The 14,657-nt window shown below is 60.9% G+C and overlaps 1 protein-coding gene across 1 annotated transcript; it reads right to left on the bottom strand.

Annotated features, from left to right (window-relative positions):
* Window positions 1-7,688: 7,688 nt before the first annotated feature.
* On the bottom strand, window positions 7,689-14,009 carry BNIP3 (BCL2 interacting protein 3). The gene is made up of 6 exons (XM_044660310.1): window positions 13,763-14,009; window positions 12,160-12,316; window positions 11,746-11,830; window positions 11,165-11,271; window positions 10,924-11,073; window positions 7,689-10,232 (listed from the first exon to the last, which is right to left on the bottom strand). The coding sequence occupies exons 1-6, from the start codon at window positions 14,007-14,009 to the stop codon at window positions 10,187-10,189; spliced, it is 792 nt and encodes a 263-aa protein (XP_044516245.1). The 3' UTR covers window positions 7,689-10,186.
* Window positions 14,010-14,657: the final 648 nt, after the last annotated feature.

Below are 14,657 nucleotides of genomic sequence, written 5' to 3'. Positions count from 1 at the left end.
TTTATGTGCTTAAAAGCCTCCTGAGAAGGGATCCAAATGCTTCCCCAGGCCCTTCAGGCACCCCTGGCCCAGAGGGAGGAGGACAGAATGCAGAGGGGGGCACAATGGCACCTTCCGTCCCCGGGTCGCAGAGCCAGGATGATCAGGGAAGGAGCTGGACACGGCTCTTCCTGGCTCTAAGAACCGATCGCCAGTTGCCCCGTCTCCCAGGACTTTGCCCCCGTCCCTGTGGAAGCAGATGGGGCACAGGAGAGGCAGGTGGGCATGGCATCTGGTTCATGTTAGAGACCACAGTTTGGGGCCCAGTTTGCCCAGTGATGGATGACTGTTTAGCTGGCATCGGCTCCATCCTGGGAACCTCCCTGGGTCAGAAGGACTTTCCGGGGCTGCCATCCTCAGGTCTGTGCTGGAGATCCAGAGAGAACATTGGCATTCTTCAGAGCCCATGGCCAGAAGTTGTTAGAGTCTTAGCGGGCAGAGATTTGGGCACAAGAGTCCAAGTGTCCGCCATTTTGTCCGAGGGGCCATCTCCCTCAGGCCGATGGTTCCTTCCCCCTTGGGGTTCCAAAGGCAGAAGCTCTGTTTGCCAGAATTCTCGTGCTTCTCTTTCTGCACAGACTGTGTCTTTTTGCAGGTTTTTCTCTTCCACCAGAAGCTCAGGACGGATGCCATTTTCCTGAGTCTGAGGGGCTCCCAATATCCCTGTTCTGTTCTGAGGGAGCTTCTCGGCTGTGCCCCTTCACCAGCTGCCCCCACTTTCTTAGGCTCTCCAGCACACTGGGCTGTTTCCCAGATGGGCCCAGAAGAAAGCATCTGGAAGCCACAATTGGTTCAAGCCCCATGCTTGGGAAGAGGAAGTGGGAGGGATCAGCTTTTGTTAGGAAGATCCAGATTCAGTTTCTGCCTCCAACACCCGACTGCTTATTCTGTCCCAGGTTCCTTTCAGACTAATTTTGGGAATTTCCCAACACTAAGGAGCTTCCAGATCTAGACCAAAAATTAGTCTGCGTGGAGTGGGCAGGGAGAAAGTGGAAAAATCTACTCAGTATGAAATAATGTTGGGGACAGCTGGGTGGCTCAGTAGATGGAGAGCCAGGTGGTCCTAGGTTCTAATCTGGCCTCAGACCCTTCCTAGCTGGGTGACCCTGGGTAAGTCCCTTAATCCCTACTGCCTAGCCCTTCCTGCCCTTCTACCTTGGAACCAGCAATCAAAATTGTGAGAAGAAGGTGAGTTTTTGTTGTTTTTTCCATGTTTCCATGATTCATGTTGTCTCCCTCCCCTCCCCCCTGGAGCTAACAAGCCATTCCCTGGGTTATACGGGGCTTATCCCTCACAACCTATTTTCATAGTATTCATTTTTGTAATCTTTTAAAACCCAAACCCAGTCCTATCCCCAATTGAACCACATGACTGATCATGTTTTCCTTCTGCGTTTCCGCTCCCACAGTTCTTTCTCTAGATGCGGATACATTCTTTCTCCTCAGTCCCTCGGGCGTGGCCTGCATCATTGCACTGTTGCCAGTAGCAAAGTCAGTTACATTCGATCCTGCTACAATGTATCGCTTTGATGTTCTGCTTGTGCTCCTTTCGCTTGGCATCAGTTCATGTAGGTCCTTTCCTGCTCTCTCTGAAGTTGTCCTGTTCCATATTCCTGACACCTACCTGAGGGGACTCCATCCCTCCTCGAGGGACGCTCCCTTATTTCCTCTTTTTTTTTTTTTTTAAACTTTTAGTTTCTGACTTGCAGTCAATACTGTGTATTGGCTCCAAAGCAGAAGAGTGGTCAGGGCTAGGCAATGGGGGTCAAGTGACTTGCCCAGGGTCACACAGCTGGGAAGTGTCTGAGGCCAGATTTGAACCTAGGACCTCCCATCTCTAGGCCTGACTCTCCATCCACTGAGCTACCCAGCTGCCCCTTATTTCCCCCTTTTTTTTTTTTTTTGCCAGAAGCTAAGTTTTTATTACCTGAGATTGACTATCCGTGTGATTGTGGATAATCATTTAACCTGTTTGCCTCAGTTTCCTCCTCTGTACCATGGGAATGATACTGCTAGTGCCGACTTCCCCAGGTTCACGTGGGTCCCAGTGTGGACTGAAATGTGTGAAGGGGAGCAGGCAGCAGGCGTTGGAAGGGACCCTGAAATAGCCCGGCAGAATGTGAAGGGGAGGCCACGGGAGGAGGAGTTTTCTCAGCGCTCACTTCACTCGTGACCTGCCTGGGGCCCAGGGGGGTTGGTTGTGGATTGTGAGTGAATCCAGCTGCTCTGTGCTCTTTTAGTAGTGACTCTTGGGAGACCATGACGGTCAGCGTCCACTTCTGCTCTCTTCATTTACCAACAAGGAAGACATTGAAGAGCAGTTCTCCAGTTTGGCTCCCGGGGGGGTGAGCTCGAGTGAGGGGGGGCCTTCCCTGACCCTGTTGCTTCCCTCTTAGATTACTTTAGATATTTGACAGGAGATTGTAGGGGGAAGAGAGGTTGCTGCTGTCCAGAGCTGACAGTGAAGTTCATCCCTTCCTGCCTGAATGCATTTATCCTTTAATAACCCCCCCCCACAGCTTGATCCAGGCACACTGGGAGGGGGGGGGGCTTGTCTCGATGCTGCTGGCCCGGAGGTGGGCTCCAACCCATCAGGGTCCCAGCGGAACCCCAGCACGAGTGCTTTCCCTCATAGCTGGGCTGGGGCAGTGAGAGCTGCTCGGGCCCACCGAGAGGCCCCTCCTACACGCCCCAGAGTGGAAGAGAAGCGGCTGGTGCTCAGGGGCCGAGCCGTGGGCCGAGCCTTGAACACTCCGCTACGGGCGGCGGGTTCTTGCTCGAGAGGGCTCGGGCTTTGGTTCATCTTCCTAGAAGCGTTGGGGGCATCAGAGTGGATGAAACACTCGTGGCACCCACATTCCTGCTAGCCACGTGGCAGCCCCAGGAGCCAATGAAGGAAGCCGTGAGGGTCCCCCCCCCCCCGCCCCGTGCCAGGCCTCATCGGCCAGGTAAAGAGGCTAAAAGAGCACCAGCTTGTGCAGGGAGGCCGGAGGACTAGGGACAGACGCTCCGTCCTCATGGGGGCACGACAACAGCAGCAGGAGACAGAAGTAGCACTTGGCCCCTCTCTTTGCTCATCTGTTAAATGGGGGCTTTTTCCATCCGGCTCAGCGCCTCACCTTTGGGCTGCCTCATTGGCCTCTGCACGCCTCCCTTACGTCCGCTCTCTGCACAGCTGCCACCAGCCAGTCGTCTTGTCTCCCCCCCCCATTCCCCGAAGGGGTCCTGGAAGGCTTCCTCGGGACCCCCCTCCCCCCCCACCCCAGCACTTGTCCAGGTTTCTCTTTGGTTCTCTCTGTAACCAGCACTTGGTAATAAATCGTCTCGTTCTACTCGTATTGATCGTGTGGCAATTATGTCTGAATGTTACTGGCTTATGGACGGCTCGAGCTGCCTCGACGCCGTGCCAGGCCATGTGCCGAGCTTTGGGGAGCCAAAGGCAGAAGGAGGCCGGCCTTCGGGGGGCTCGCAATCTCCAGAGGGGAGCCTGGAGAAGCCGAGGCCAGGAGGAGGGAATGCCAGGGAGACATCCGGCACGGCGTGGCCAGGCGACGGACCACTCGGGAAGCCACGCTGGGTTTGCTGTTTGGTCGCCAGGCCAGCTCACGGCCCCCGAGTCACTGGATCAGAGCCACGAGGGTCTAAGGGAGATGGTGTTTTAGTGCTGAATGGAGAATGGCCTCGAGTGGGAAGACACCCCCCGCTCCCACCCCAGCAGCTACTGCCACAGACCAGGGCGGAGGAGCCCAGGAGGATCCCCAAGTGTGACTCGTAGGTTAGTGATAAAATGGACCTTTGTGATTCAGTGAAGGCTAGGGAGGATCAGAGAGGCCTCAGTTGACTTAGCCAAGGTCACTCCAGTAGCAGAACAGAGCCAGAATTTGAACCCAGACCCCCAACTCCAAATCCCTCCACAACTTTTTACAGCTCCCCAGGCCTGGGACATAGTGGGCATTCCATGAACGCTTGTCAGATCTCGGATGCCTTCCGTCTGTGCCGTGGGGACCGTGGCTGGGCCACCGAGAGAGAGCAGGGCCTCGGGAGGATCTAGAACAGCCAGAATCGAAATGAAACATCCAGCAGAAGGGCGGACGCTGAATTGGGCAGCCAGTTAATGACCGAAGCAAGAGAGCTTCCAGGCAGGCCGGGTGTCCGACTGCAGGGAGGAGACACACAGCAGGGCAGCGGACAGGAAACGGGGACCCGGTTCGGTTGTGAGCAGGATTCGAGCCACGGCAGGGTCTCGTTTGGGGGAGACCGTGGCATGTGTGTAGGCAGCAAGGAGGGAACTGGTCGGTACAGACTGACGGGGGGACAAAGCAAATGTCTGCAGGGTCAGCCTTCCAGAGGAAGAGGGAAAATCAAGGGCACAGGCAGAAAAGTGGGCACAAAATGGAGACTACAGAAGCCTTCCCTAACCCGCCGCCCGCCACGCTGCCCCGCGGCCTCTCTTTGCCATCCCACTGGCTTCCCTGGCTGTCTGGAAGTCTCAGCTCAAATCTCTCCTCCGGGAAGCCTTCCCTTCCCTGATCATCTCCAATTTAGCCTGCCTCGAACTCGCGTGTACGGATTTGTTTCCTTCTTGGCGGTGCCTCGTGGGAGCTTCACGAGACAGCTTTGACTTTTGGGGAAGGTGCCTGTGGCGGCCCCCCTGGAAAGGTGGGGCGGGCTTAGGGCAAAGGCCAACCCGTGTGTGGACTGGGCCAACTCTGCGGTGTCTGCACGGCGTCTGGCACGACGTGGCTCCAAGTCACTTGATTTCAGACTGGAGAGAGGTCTGAGCTCTAGAGCTGGGGGATAGGCCTGGGGAAGGGATGGAGAATCAAGCGAGGGGAGCCAAAGAGATGACGTGCTTCCTTTGGGGCTTGTCGAGTTGGCCAGACAGGGCAGCCGGGGGAGCAGAACTGGAATTGGGGAGGAAGGTGCGAAGGCAGGCTCCCCCCACCCCCCTTCCCCACTCATCTCCCTCCAGTCCTTCTCTCCTGCCCGTCTCCTTCCGCTTTTGCCTCCTTTTCCTTCTCTTCCCATCCGTCCCGAGCCTTCCGTGAACGCCAGCCTTCGCCGCTGCCTTTTCTTAGCGCTTGCTCCGTCCCCTCAAGCTCCTGTGCCCCACACGCGCTCCCTCAGGAGCCAGAAGGAGCCCCAAGGAACCCTTTCTTCAGGCCGCGGAACCCACGTGGGTAAGAGAGCCGCCCCAAGCTCCTGGGCCCTCGCGCATCAGGCCCCCCGTTCTTACACTGAGGGCGTCGCATGCTCCCACAGAGCCAAAGTCCTCAGGACTTCCTGGAGGAAGACTTGCCCGCTGGAGGCAGAGTTCCAGGACAGGGTGAGGTGCCCTGCCTGGGTCCTGCCTGGCCCGTTGAACCGCCTGCTGACTGGCTCCCTCAATACCATTCCAGCTCCTCGGGGTGGGGCCCCCCCTTTCCCCGTCCCCGTTGTGGACTCAGCCCTTGGCGGCCCTCCTTGCACGAAGCTAGTCGGCTCTTCCTCCGGGCCAAGCGCCGTGCTAAGTGCCGGGACACAGGGAGAGGCAGAGCTGAAGGAGGCCAGTCTCGGCTCTCGAGGAGCCCCCAGCCACGCTGGCAGCAGTCCAGCAGAAGGGCCCCGGCGTCCTTCAGGGATAAAAGGCAGCGAGCATGTGCCAAGCACCCGGCCGAGCCCTGCCGCCTTCGGGGAGCCTGTGGAAGGGATGGCACAAGGGTCTGACTGGCAGCCTGGATGGGGGGCAGCCGGCAGATGAGGAATCCAGGACGGCCGGGGGGACCCTCCCCAGTAACGGAGCTGCTGGACTTCTGGACGTGGCGAGGGCGTTCAGTGGGTCTGTGGTCAGGAGTGAGAATCCACTGGAGACAAGGAAAGAAGGGAGGGACCGGGCCAGCCGCGGGGGACACCCACTATTGGTGGCCACGACCTGGATTTAGTCCGATTAAAGGTGCCGGAGGAGCATTCGGGGGGGGGGGGGGGGGAGGGGAGCAAGCCAAGAGGAACGTGCCCAAAACGTGGAGATCTGCAAGTCAGAGCAATGGCCAGTTAAGGAATCCTCCAATGGAGGCAGCCAGGCCTCAAGACGGAGATCCTTGACCCAAAGCCAGCCTCAGACCCTTCCTAGCTGTGGGCAAGTCACTGCACCCCACCGGCCTAGGCCTTGCGATTTCTAAAAAAGAGGAAGGAAGGAGGAATCTGGAACCAATAAGGGAGGGAGGGTCTAGCAGTACTCGATCTTAAACTGTACTCTGAGGAGGTGACTTGAACTTGGGACCAGCGAAGAACTAGAAAGGCCAATCAGTGGAACAGAGTAAGTACACGGCCGGCCCACGGCAGGAGACAGCGATTATGACCTTCTGTCTGCAAACTGCAAAGACTGAAGCTTCGGGGATGAGAACTTACTGTTTGGGAGAAGTGCTTGGAGCCCCCGGAAAGCCATGTGGCGGAAACTAGGGGGAGACGGACATCTTACACCACTTACTGAGCTCCGATCAAAATGGGCAGCCTCGGCCACGGAGGGAGCCACGTATGGTGAGGAAAGGAGACGAGGCCAGACCGTGTTCCCTGCAGGATTTATGCAGAGGAGAATTTGTGGTGCCAAACAAGCAATTTTGATGATATTGAATTTGAACGTCTCCTTCCAGAGAATGTTGTCCAGTTTATAGGAAGAGAAGTCACTCCGCAGCCGATAAATGATTCCAAGGTTCCGCCTGGCGACTTGGGGGGGAGAAATCGGAGCTTTACGCGGCCATATGAAAACATCCTCCAAGGCATTGTTGCTTAGAGAAATGCCAATTAAAGGCACTTTGCGATTCCATCAAACTGGCTAAAACGGGACGGGCTGCCGAGTGCGGCAAGCAGAAGGGGGAGAGCTCTGTACACAGTGACAGCAATACTGGACCCCGATCCTCTCCGCAGGGCAAGCATCTGGGCCAATCCTGAAAGACTTACGAAGGGGACGCCTCCTGGGAGGCGGCTTTCCCATGGGGCATCTGGCTTTGCTGGGGGGGGGGGGGTGGGGGGGTTGCTCTTACGGCAGTGACCAAGATGGAAGTGCGTTTTGCATGACGATAAAATAAAGTGAGGGAAGAGGAAGATGGAAAAAGGAGGAGCCGAACACAGTGCAGGGAGGGAGGGAGGCAGCTCCGCGCTCAAACTGCAGCAAAATAAGGAAAGAAAGAGCCCCTCAGGCGCCGGAGAGGAGCTGAGGAGCCAGAATGCAGAGAGAGAGAGAGAGAGAGAGAGAGAGAGAGGAGGCACCGAGGGCGCACAGCTGTCTCCAGCAGCCTAACTGCCCAGAGGAAGAGGGATACGCGAGGGATGAGAGCCAGCAGGGCTGCATGGAGGAAGGGGGCTGGGATTCTGTTGCTTTTAAATCATGGGAAAACGCAGGAAGCAGGAGACACTGCAGGTGAGTGCTAGACGTGGGGCGACGGCCGGGGCCATCGATGGATCTCCTGGAGGGGATGCGAGGAGGTGAGATCCCACACGCTTCGCGGAGGGGTTTGCCTTTTGGAACAGGAAGGAGGAGGGCCGGGAGCAGGGATGGCCTCAGTTTGTCCAGAGTAAGGAGGCCGGGTGCTCTGTGGAGAAGGGAGCGGGGACGGGGCCTTGGGACGTGGGGAGGATGGCCGAGCGAACGAGGAAGGTGCCCAAAGTCGGGAGCAGTGAAGGCCCGGCTGAGATGACCTTAAGCTCTTTTGAACTTTTTATTTTTAGTTTTTCAATCAGCAAAAATCTTCCTCCCCCCCCCCGCCCCCCATTGAGAACAAAAGGAAGAGTCATCGTTACAGATATGTACAGCAAAGCAAAACCCGCCTGCGCATCGGCCCTATCTAAGTGTCCCGTGGATCTGCCTCTCGCGCTGCCCTGGCGGTCACGTGACGGTCATGGAGTTGTTCCTCCTCCTCCTCGCTTCCGGGGATCTCCATCGGTTCACGCGGGGCCTCCCAGGTCCCTTAGAAAGCCTCAGACCTCAACAGGAAGCCACCACACTCCTGGGCCCCACTTCGTTTAGCATCTCCGCAGCAAGGGCTGGGCGAGGGGGTGACTGGCCCAGGGCCATGCCCGAGGCTCCCATCCATTTATCCGTGATCACCTCGTTATGTCTTCCTGAACTCCTGGGTTGGAACTTCCCCATTTCCACAGGATTCTGATCTCGTCCAAGAAGGCCGAAAGGCCCAGCCGGTGAACATCTGTGGAGCGCGTGCGCTTTTCTGAGCGCTCATTCTCGGTGCAGGCCTTCGGAGGGCTGCATTCCGAGGGCTTCTCTCCTTTAGGGGGCGCATTTTCTCTTTGATCCGAACTCCGGAGCTTGCCCAGAGCGCATCCGAGCCTTCCTTTGGGGCTTCTTTCAGGCGGATCCCCTCCCCTTCCGCCGGGCCCTCCCTGGGTCGAAGAAGTTGGGACGACATTCTTGGCTTCTGATTGGTTCTCGTTTCCTTCCAGCGACTCGCAGAAACAACGCTTGATGGCGGTTTTCTGACACCCATTCAGATGCCGCCTGGCGGTCTGCGCTTTCACGCACTACGTGTTGGCACGGCTGTTTGTGTCTCCTATTAGACTGTGGGCTCCTCGGGGGCGGGCACGGCTTTGGGGCGCTCCCAAAGTGCCCATTACTGTGCCACGCAGCCCAATGGCATGACTTTCATTCAACGGCACAGGAATAGGAATGACCCAAGGCTGGGGCTTAGCAGGGCAAAATCCTGGACAAGATCAGGAGCCCAGAGAGGGCCCGGAGGGAAGATGAACAGCTTCACCCGCAGGTCAGGGTGGCGAAGACTGGCAGCGTAGCCTGGGCAGAGGCAGTGAGGCTTGGCAGGATGGGAAGAGGCTGAAGGGTTGGGGCTACCGGGGAGAGGGAGGGACCAGGATGGGATCAGGGGCCGTCAGCCTTCACAACCCCGTCTGGGGGCTTCTGGGGGTGAGGGGAGCTCAGGAGGCCGAGGAGCATCGGCCCTCTGGTGTGGTGTAGGCGAGGAGGACACGGCCGATGGGCTCCCGAGCCAAGATGGCGGCGCCAAGGTCGACGGGGAGATCTGGACTCCTCTTCCAGACTCCGGCTCCGGGCCCCCTCCTTGGGTCAGAGTGCTGAGGTGTCTGCAGGGCCCCCCATCTGTCCCCCCCTGCAGAGGGCCGACCGTCTCATCCCTGGCCACAATTGGTTCACGTGTTCCTTTGGCAGAAATGCTCTTATTTTGCTAGGAGAAACGTCGGGCAGGAGGAGCTGCGAGGCCGGTGGTGTTCGGGGGCGCCTTGGCTGGACGGCGGGCCAGGTGGCTGTGGAGGTGGAGGGCCGGACCGAGAAAGGGAGCTGCTGCATGAACTTCTTCATCTCCAAGAGGCGAGCTGCGTCCATGCACCAACCCTCCGTGGGGCCTGGGCTGCCCCCGAGAGCCGAGCCCAGGAGAGCCACCCACCTTCTCGTGCTGAGGAGGCCACCACCCACGTGGCCCCTTTTCTGGCAGGGGAGGACGGGAGATCCCCCCTTCAAATGAAAAGGCTGCATCTATTCCAGCCCAAGGGAAACGGGGGGCAGAGAGGAACCCCCGAAATCAGCCGATGCTGAGATTGTGTGTCCAGCACAGCAAAGACCTGCGCGAGGAGAGCAGGGAAGGCCAGGCCTGACCCCTTCCAGGGCTCCCCAACTCCGGTGACTGGCCCCAGGCCGGTTGGCTCCCCTGAAGGGTTTGGCCACAAAGAAAGAATCATCCCCATCGCAGCCTCCACCATCGCTCCGGGAGACAAGGGGCAGGGCAGAGGGCCGCGGGCAGGCCAGGCCCCAAGTCTGGGGAAAGGAGGGGGCGGCGGGAGACGTCACACATCAGCGTCGTGGAGGGTCCCGAGCGAACGGACCGCCTGGCGGGCTTCCTCCCTTTCCCACGTGCCAGGAAGCCCGCCCGGCAGTACGGCGGGGAGTCTCCGCCACAGCAAATGGGCACAGGGGGGAGGGGGGGCTTGCTGGGGCCGTCTGTGACCCCAACACTACAATGTTCTTTGTACACGGAGCTTCGGGGTCACATGCTCCATCCCAGCGGGGGACGGGAAGGAGGCGCCGCTCCCCCTCCCTTCTGGGCCGGGGCACGACACGGGCGTGAGTCACGGGAGCCGCCGGGGATGGACGCACGGACGGCCTTCCTCCGAGGCGCCGGCCTGGCGAGCCCTAGAAGGTGCTGGCGGAGCTGGTGAGGCGTCTGCCGATGTAGATCCTGCGGGAAGAGGAAATGCGGTGACGAGCCATCCCTCGCCTCGGCCGGGCCCGGGGACGCCCCAGAGCGGCTCCGCCGTCACCCCTCCAGGGCAGGCGGCCGAGGGCAGCCCCCGCCGCACCAGGAGGGCTCTTTCTGCATCCGGCCCGGACCCGGCTCCCACGGCCAGCGGCCAGCGGATGCTTCCTGGGCTGGGCCGGCCTGCAGGCGGGTCCTGGCCTCGCTGGGCCTCTCCGTGGCACAAAGCGTCCTCCCTTCCCTGCCACGAGCCTCTCTGGGGCCGGCCCCGGAGCTCACGTGCCAGCGTGCCAGCGAGGCCCGACATGGGCAGCGGCTGGGCACATGCTGGGCACACGCCAAGGATCCGTAGCATAGAGATGGCGACAGGCACAGAAGAGGAGCACCAGAATGAGGAGCCTGGGAGGGACTCGCGAGCTGTCGCTGCCCCACTTTACAGAGAGGGAAACTGAGGTAACAGAGGTCAGGTGCCTTGCCCAGGGTCCCCCCAGGCAGTGTCGGCAACATGATTTGAACTCGTCTCCCTGCCTCCGGGTCCAGCACCCTCCCCACCCGCGTGGCAGCGCCGAGAGAAGATACCCAGACCAGGGGGCAGTGCTGGGCTTCTCCCCAGAGCTCGGGGCTGTGGCCCAGCGGGACCCCCGCGGAGGAGGAGGAACACGCGCGTGCTCACCCCAGGCCGATGGCGAGGAAGTGCGAGAGCAGCAGGGACGGGAGGAAGACCTTGAGAAACTCGGCCGAGAAGATGCCGCCCTTCTTCATGACGCTCGTGTTCCGCATGCTGAGCGTGGCCGAGCGCTTGGGGTGCTTGAAGAGGAACTCCCTGCGCGAGAGGAGGGCCGTGGCGAGGCCTGGCTCTGCTGGGGGGTCCCCCTCCCCCGTGGCCCCCCACCTCTCCCAGCCCCTCCTCTCACTTTGGGGGGATGTTTTCGGGCCTGCTGGACCAGTCCCAGATCCAGTCCGAGTTCTTCTTCAAGATGCTCTCGACTTCCTTCCGCCTCTCCATGTAATCTTCTTCCGACTGAAACCAAACAGAAGCTCTCTGAGACCCCCGAGACCCCCGCCCGGGGCCCACCGTCCCCCAAGCTCAAAGCTGGAACGCTCAGGGTTCCACTCAGGGTTCCGGTCCCGACTCCAAAGCCAGTTCTGGGGAAAAGCTCAGCCAGACCGTCCCCCCTCAGGGTGCTTCAGAAAGGGAGGAGCCCCTGGAAGGGGTGGCTGAGGGGGCCAGCGAGTCCCCCCGCCCCCATCGAGGCCTGCGGCCAAAGGTCAGTCCCAGCTGGCCACCGGGCCCGGGCAGCCTTCAGAGCTCTCCCTGGGCCCCAAAGACCTTCCGAGACCCCGAGAGCCCAGACCCGACCCCGCCTGCCAGGGCCGTCAGCGAGCTTTGGGGCCTCCTGTCCGTCCTGAAGCGAGCCGGGCAGGACCAGCCGCCACCCCCGACCCCCAGAGCACCCCCAGAGCCCGGGACGCCCCGCTGGCCGGAACCTCGTACCTGGGAGCTGTTCTTCTCCCCGATGCTGTGCGTGTCCGCCTCAGACATCCTGCCGGTGTCCTGGGGGGTCTGAGACCGGGGGGGGCTGGACAGAACAAGGACAGAGAAGAGCCGACTGGGCGTCCCCCCTCCCAGGACCCTTTTAGGCCCCCCCACCCCCGGTCTCCGGGCTCGAGTCCCTTCAGGCGTCCCTCCTATGGCACGGCCTTCCTGGTGCCCGTCCTGGGGTCCCTCCCCACAGCCCGGCTGTCCTTCCCTGCCCGGGGCAGCTGCGGAGGAGCCACAACCAGAAATGGCACCGCCTCCGCCGGGGATGGGACAAGTTTGGGCCCAGGCCGGGTGCCCGTGAAGGCGCCTGCAGGACTGGCCTGGAGCCTCCCCAGGGCCCCCTCCCCCTCCCTCTCCCCTCCCCACCTGTCGCAGTGAGAACTCTTGGAGCTGCTCCGGCCAGACTCGTGCTGGGCATCCAGCAGGATCTTCTCCATGTCACCGTTGTAGGCCGAGATGGAGGCTGGCGCCGCCGCGCCGGGGCCGCCGCCATTACTGCTGAAGTGCAGCTCCACCCATGAGCCTGCGGGGCGAGGCCGAGGACAAGGCTGGAGGGGCCCATCTGGGAAATGGGGGCAGCCCTGGGGAGCCCCCCAACTAGGGTCCCTGCAAGTCCGTCCATCCCGCGCCCCTTGGTGCGCTCTGGAGGCCACGGGGGGCACCTCTGGGCAGGCGGATTCCCCCACAACAGGGCGACCCTGAGACCAACTGGGGAGACGCTGGGGCGGCCCCTTCACACACGGGGCTCCCCCCTCCTCCCAACGTAGGTCAGGTGACTGCGGGGGGGCCCACAGGCCAGAGAGGAGCCCCCCCCCCCGCAAAGGGAGGGAAGCCTGGGGGATGGGCACTGGGTGCCCCACCCTGAGCCCCCAACCCCCCCAGGCTCAGACACCGGGCGCGTGTCCAAAGGGCCAGCACAGCCAGCCAAGAGGTGCCTGTGCAGAGCACACACCCACAGACACCCACAAACACTCACCTACACACAAACCCAGAAAGACACACACGCGCGTGCACACTCATTCACACTCACATACACAGAAACACACACTCAGACACACGTACACACACACACTCACAAGCTCAGCAAACTGCAGCTGGACATCCTGAGCGAGGGACAAGGAGCAGAGGGGGGCAGGTTTAGGGCCATTTGGAGGGGGTCCCCAAGACTGGACCCAGGTCAGCCGTTCTACCACAGACTGGCACACCGTGGACAAGTTCGGAGGGGCGCAGGATCTGGTCCGGAAGCTCTGGGTTCGAGTCCCGGCTCTTTTTCTTTCCTGGCTGCGTGGTCCTGGGTCAGTCTCCCTCCTTCCCTAGCTCCCTTCTCACCCCAGAGTGATGGCGGGGGCCCCCCAAAACGAAGGGGCCCGACAGTGACAGTCCCCGAGAATGAGGGAGAGACGAAGCTGCCCCGTCCATGATGGAGGTGGGCTCGTGGGCAGCATCTTTACATCCACACATGAATTCACAAAAGTGGCCCCAGACAGTGAATTTCCCCTTTGGGTCCCAGGAAGGTGCCCCCTTGGGGACGGCCTCAGAGGCCTCCCCAGAAAGCAAACAGACGAGGTGGGGGCGGGGGCTGGCAGGTTTGGGGTGCGTCTCGCCCACAATGTCTCTTTGCCATCCGGTGACCCAGATCCCGTCGTGTCTATTTTACAGAGTGGGAAACCGAGGCTCAGAGAACTCAGTGAGTTGCCCCCATTGTCTCTGCCCGGGCACAGACAGAGAGGGGCAGAGAGGGAATCTGCATCCAGGTGCTCGCACTCCTGATGGGGGCCCTCCACCTGGCCGGGCACGGTGCCAAGCCCCTGCACTCTGCCCCTTCTCTGGAGGACTCTGGGCCCGGCGGGCATGGGAGAGCTCAGCTAAAGGGATGCCCGGTGCCATCGGTGCCCAGGGAGAGTGTGCCACAGGCAGGGAAGGTGAGGGGCTGCCCCCCAGTACCCAGCTTGGTCTGCCCAACATGAACCCCAGCCCCGGCTCTGGGTCCAGGTTTTCTGGATGCCAGCCTGTAGAGTACGGGCACAGCCCTGGAGGGCAGAGGGCGCTGCCAAGACCAGGCACCCAGATCCCGAAGGCGGGCATCTTGCAGAGGCCTTGGAAGCGGGGGCCAGAGTTGGTTGAAGGCTTCTGCCCCCAGGGTGCCCCTCTGAGGGCCGCCTCCACGGCATGGTGAGGAGCATTTTCAGGGAGCGCCGCTGTGCATGGGGCGGCATGCTAAACGCTGGGATACGATGAAAGCCAAGGCCAACCCTCGGGAGCTGCCGGGGGAAGCTGGCACAGATGTAAGCCTGGGCAGAGCGGCGGGCACAGCACAGGGTGAGCTGCCCATCGAGGTAGGTGTTGGGAGCACTTGGGGGCAGGGGGAGAGGAAGCTGAGGGAGGTGGTGCCTGGGAGGGCTGTGCCAGTCTGTGCCCTCTGGGAGCTGCCAGTCTAATGGGAGACAACAGGTGGGCAGCTTTCCTGGCTGAGCATGGCAGGCCCCAACACTGATTCAGCTGCACCCCAATATTCCACCACCCCATTCCTGGCCCTCTTACAAGGAAAGACGCTGCAAAGATGGGCCCCATCCGGGTCCCCAATGCCCAGCACCCCGGCAGGGGGACCCGGGCCTCAAAAGGGACAAGTAGGTCCTCAGAGCCTTCAGAGGGGAGAGACTGGGAGCTCCTTTGAGCTCCTGGGAATATGCAATTTCTGGGGGGACCCCGAAGGTGAAATACAAGCCCAGGAGGGCTGCCAGGGCAGGGTGGCAAGGGCACGCCCAGGTTCTACAGACCCGAGGGCAAGTCCTGGGCACTGGGCTGGGCCGGGGGCTCCTGCCCTCTCAGGGGTCAGCCTGGATGTCTCTAGGCAGGCTCCCCCT

This window comes from Gracilinanus agilis, chromosome 2, assembly GCF_016433145.1.
Source record: "Gracilinanus agilis isolate LMUSP501 chromosome 2, AgileGrace, whole genome shotgun sequence".
Lineage (NCBI taxonomy): Eukaryota > Metazoa > Chordata > Mammalia > Didelphimorphia > Didelphidae > Gracilinanus > Gracilinanus agilis.
Note: the sequence above shows the minus strand (reverse complement) of the source record. Positions and strands in the feature narration are given on the sequence as shown.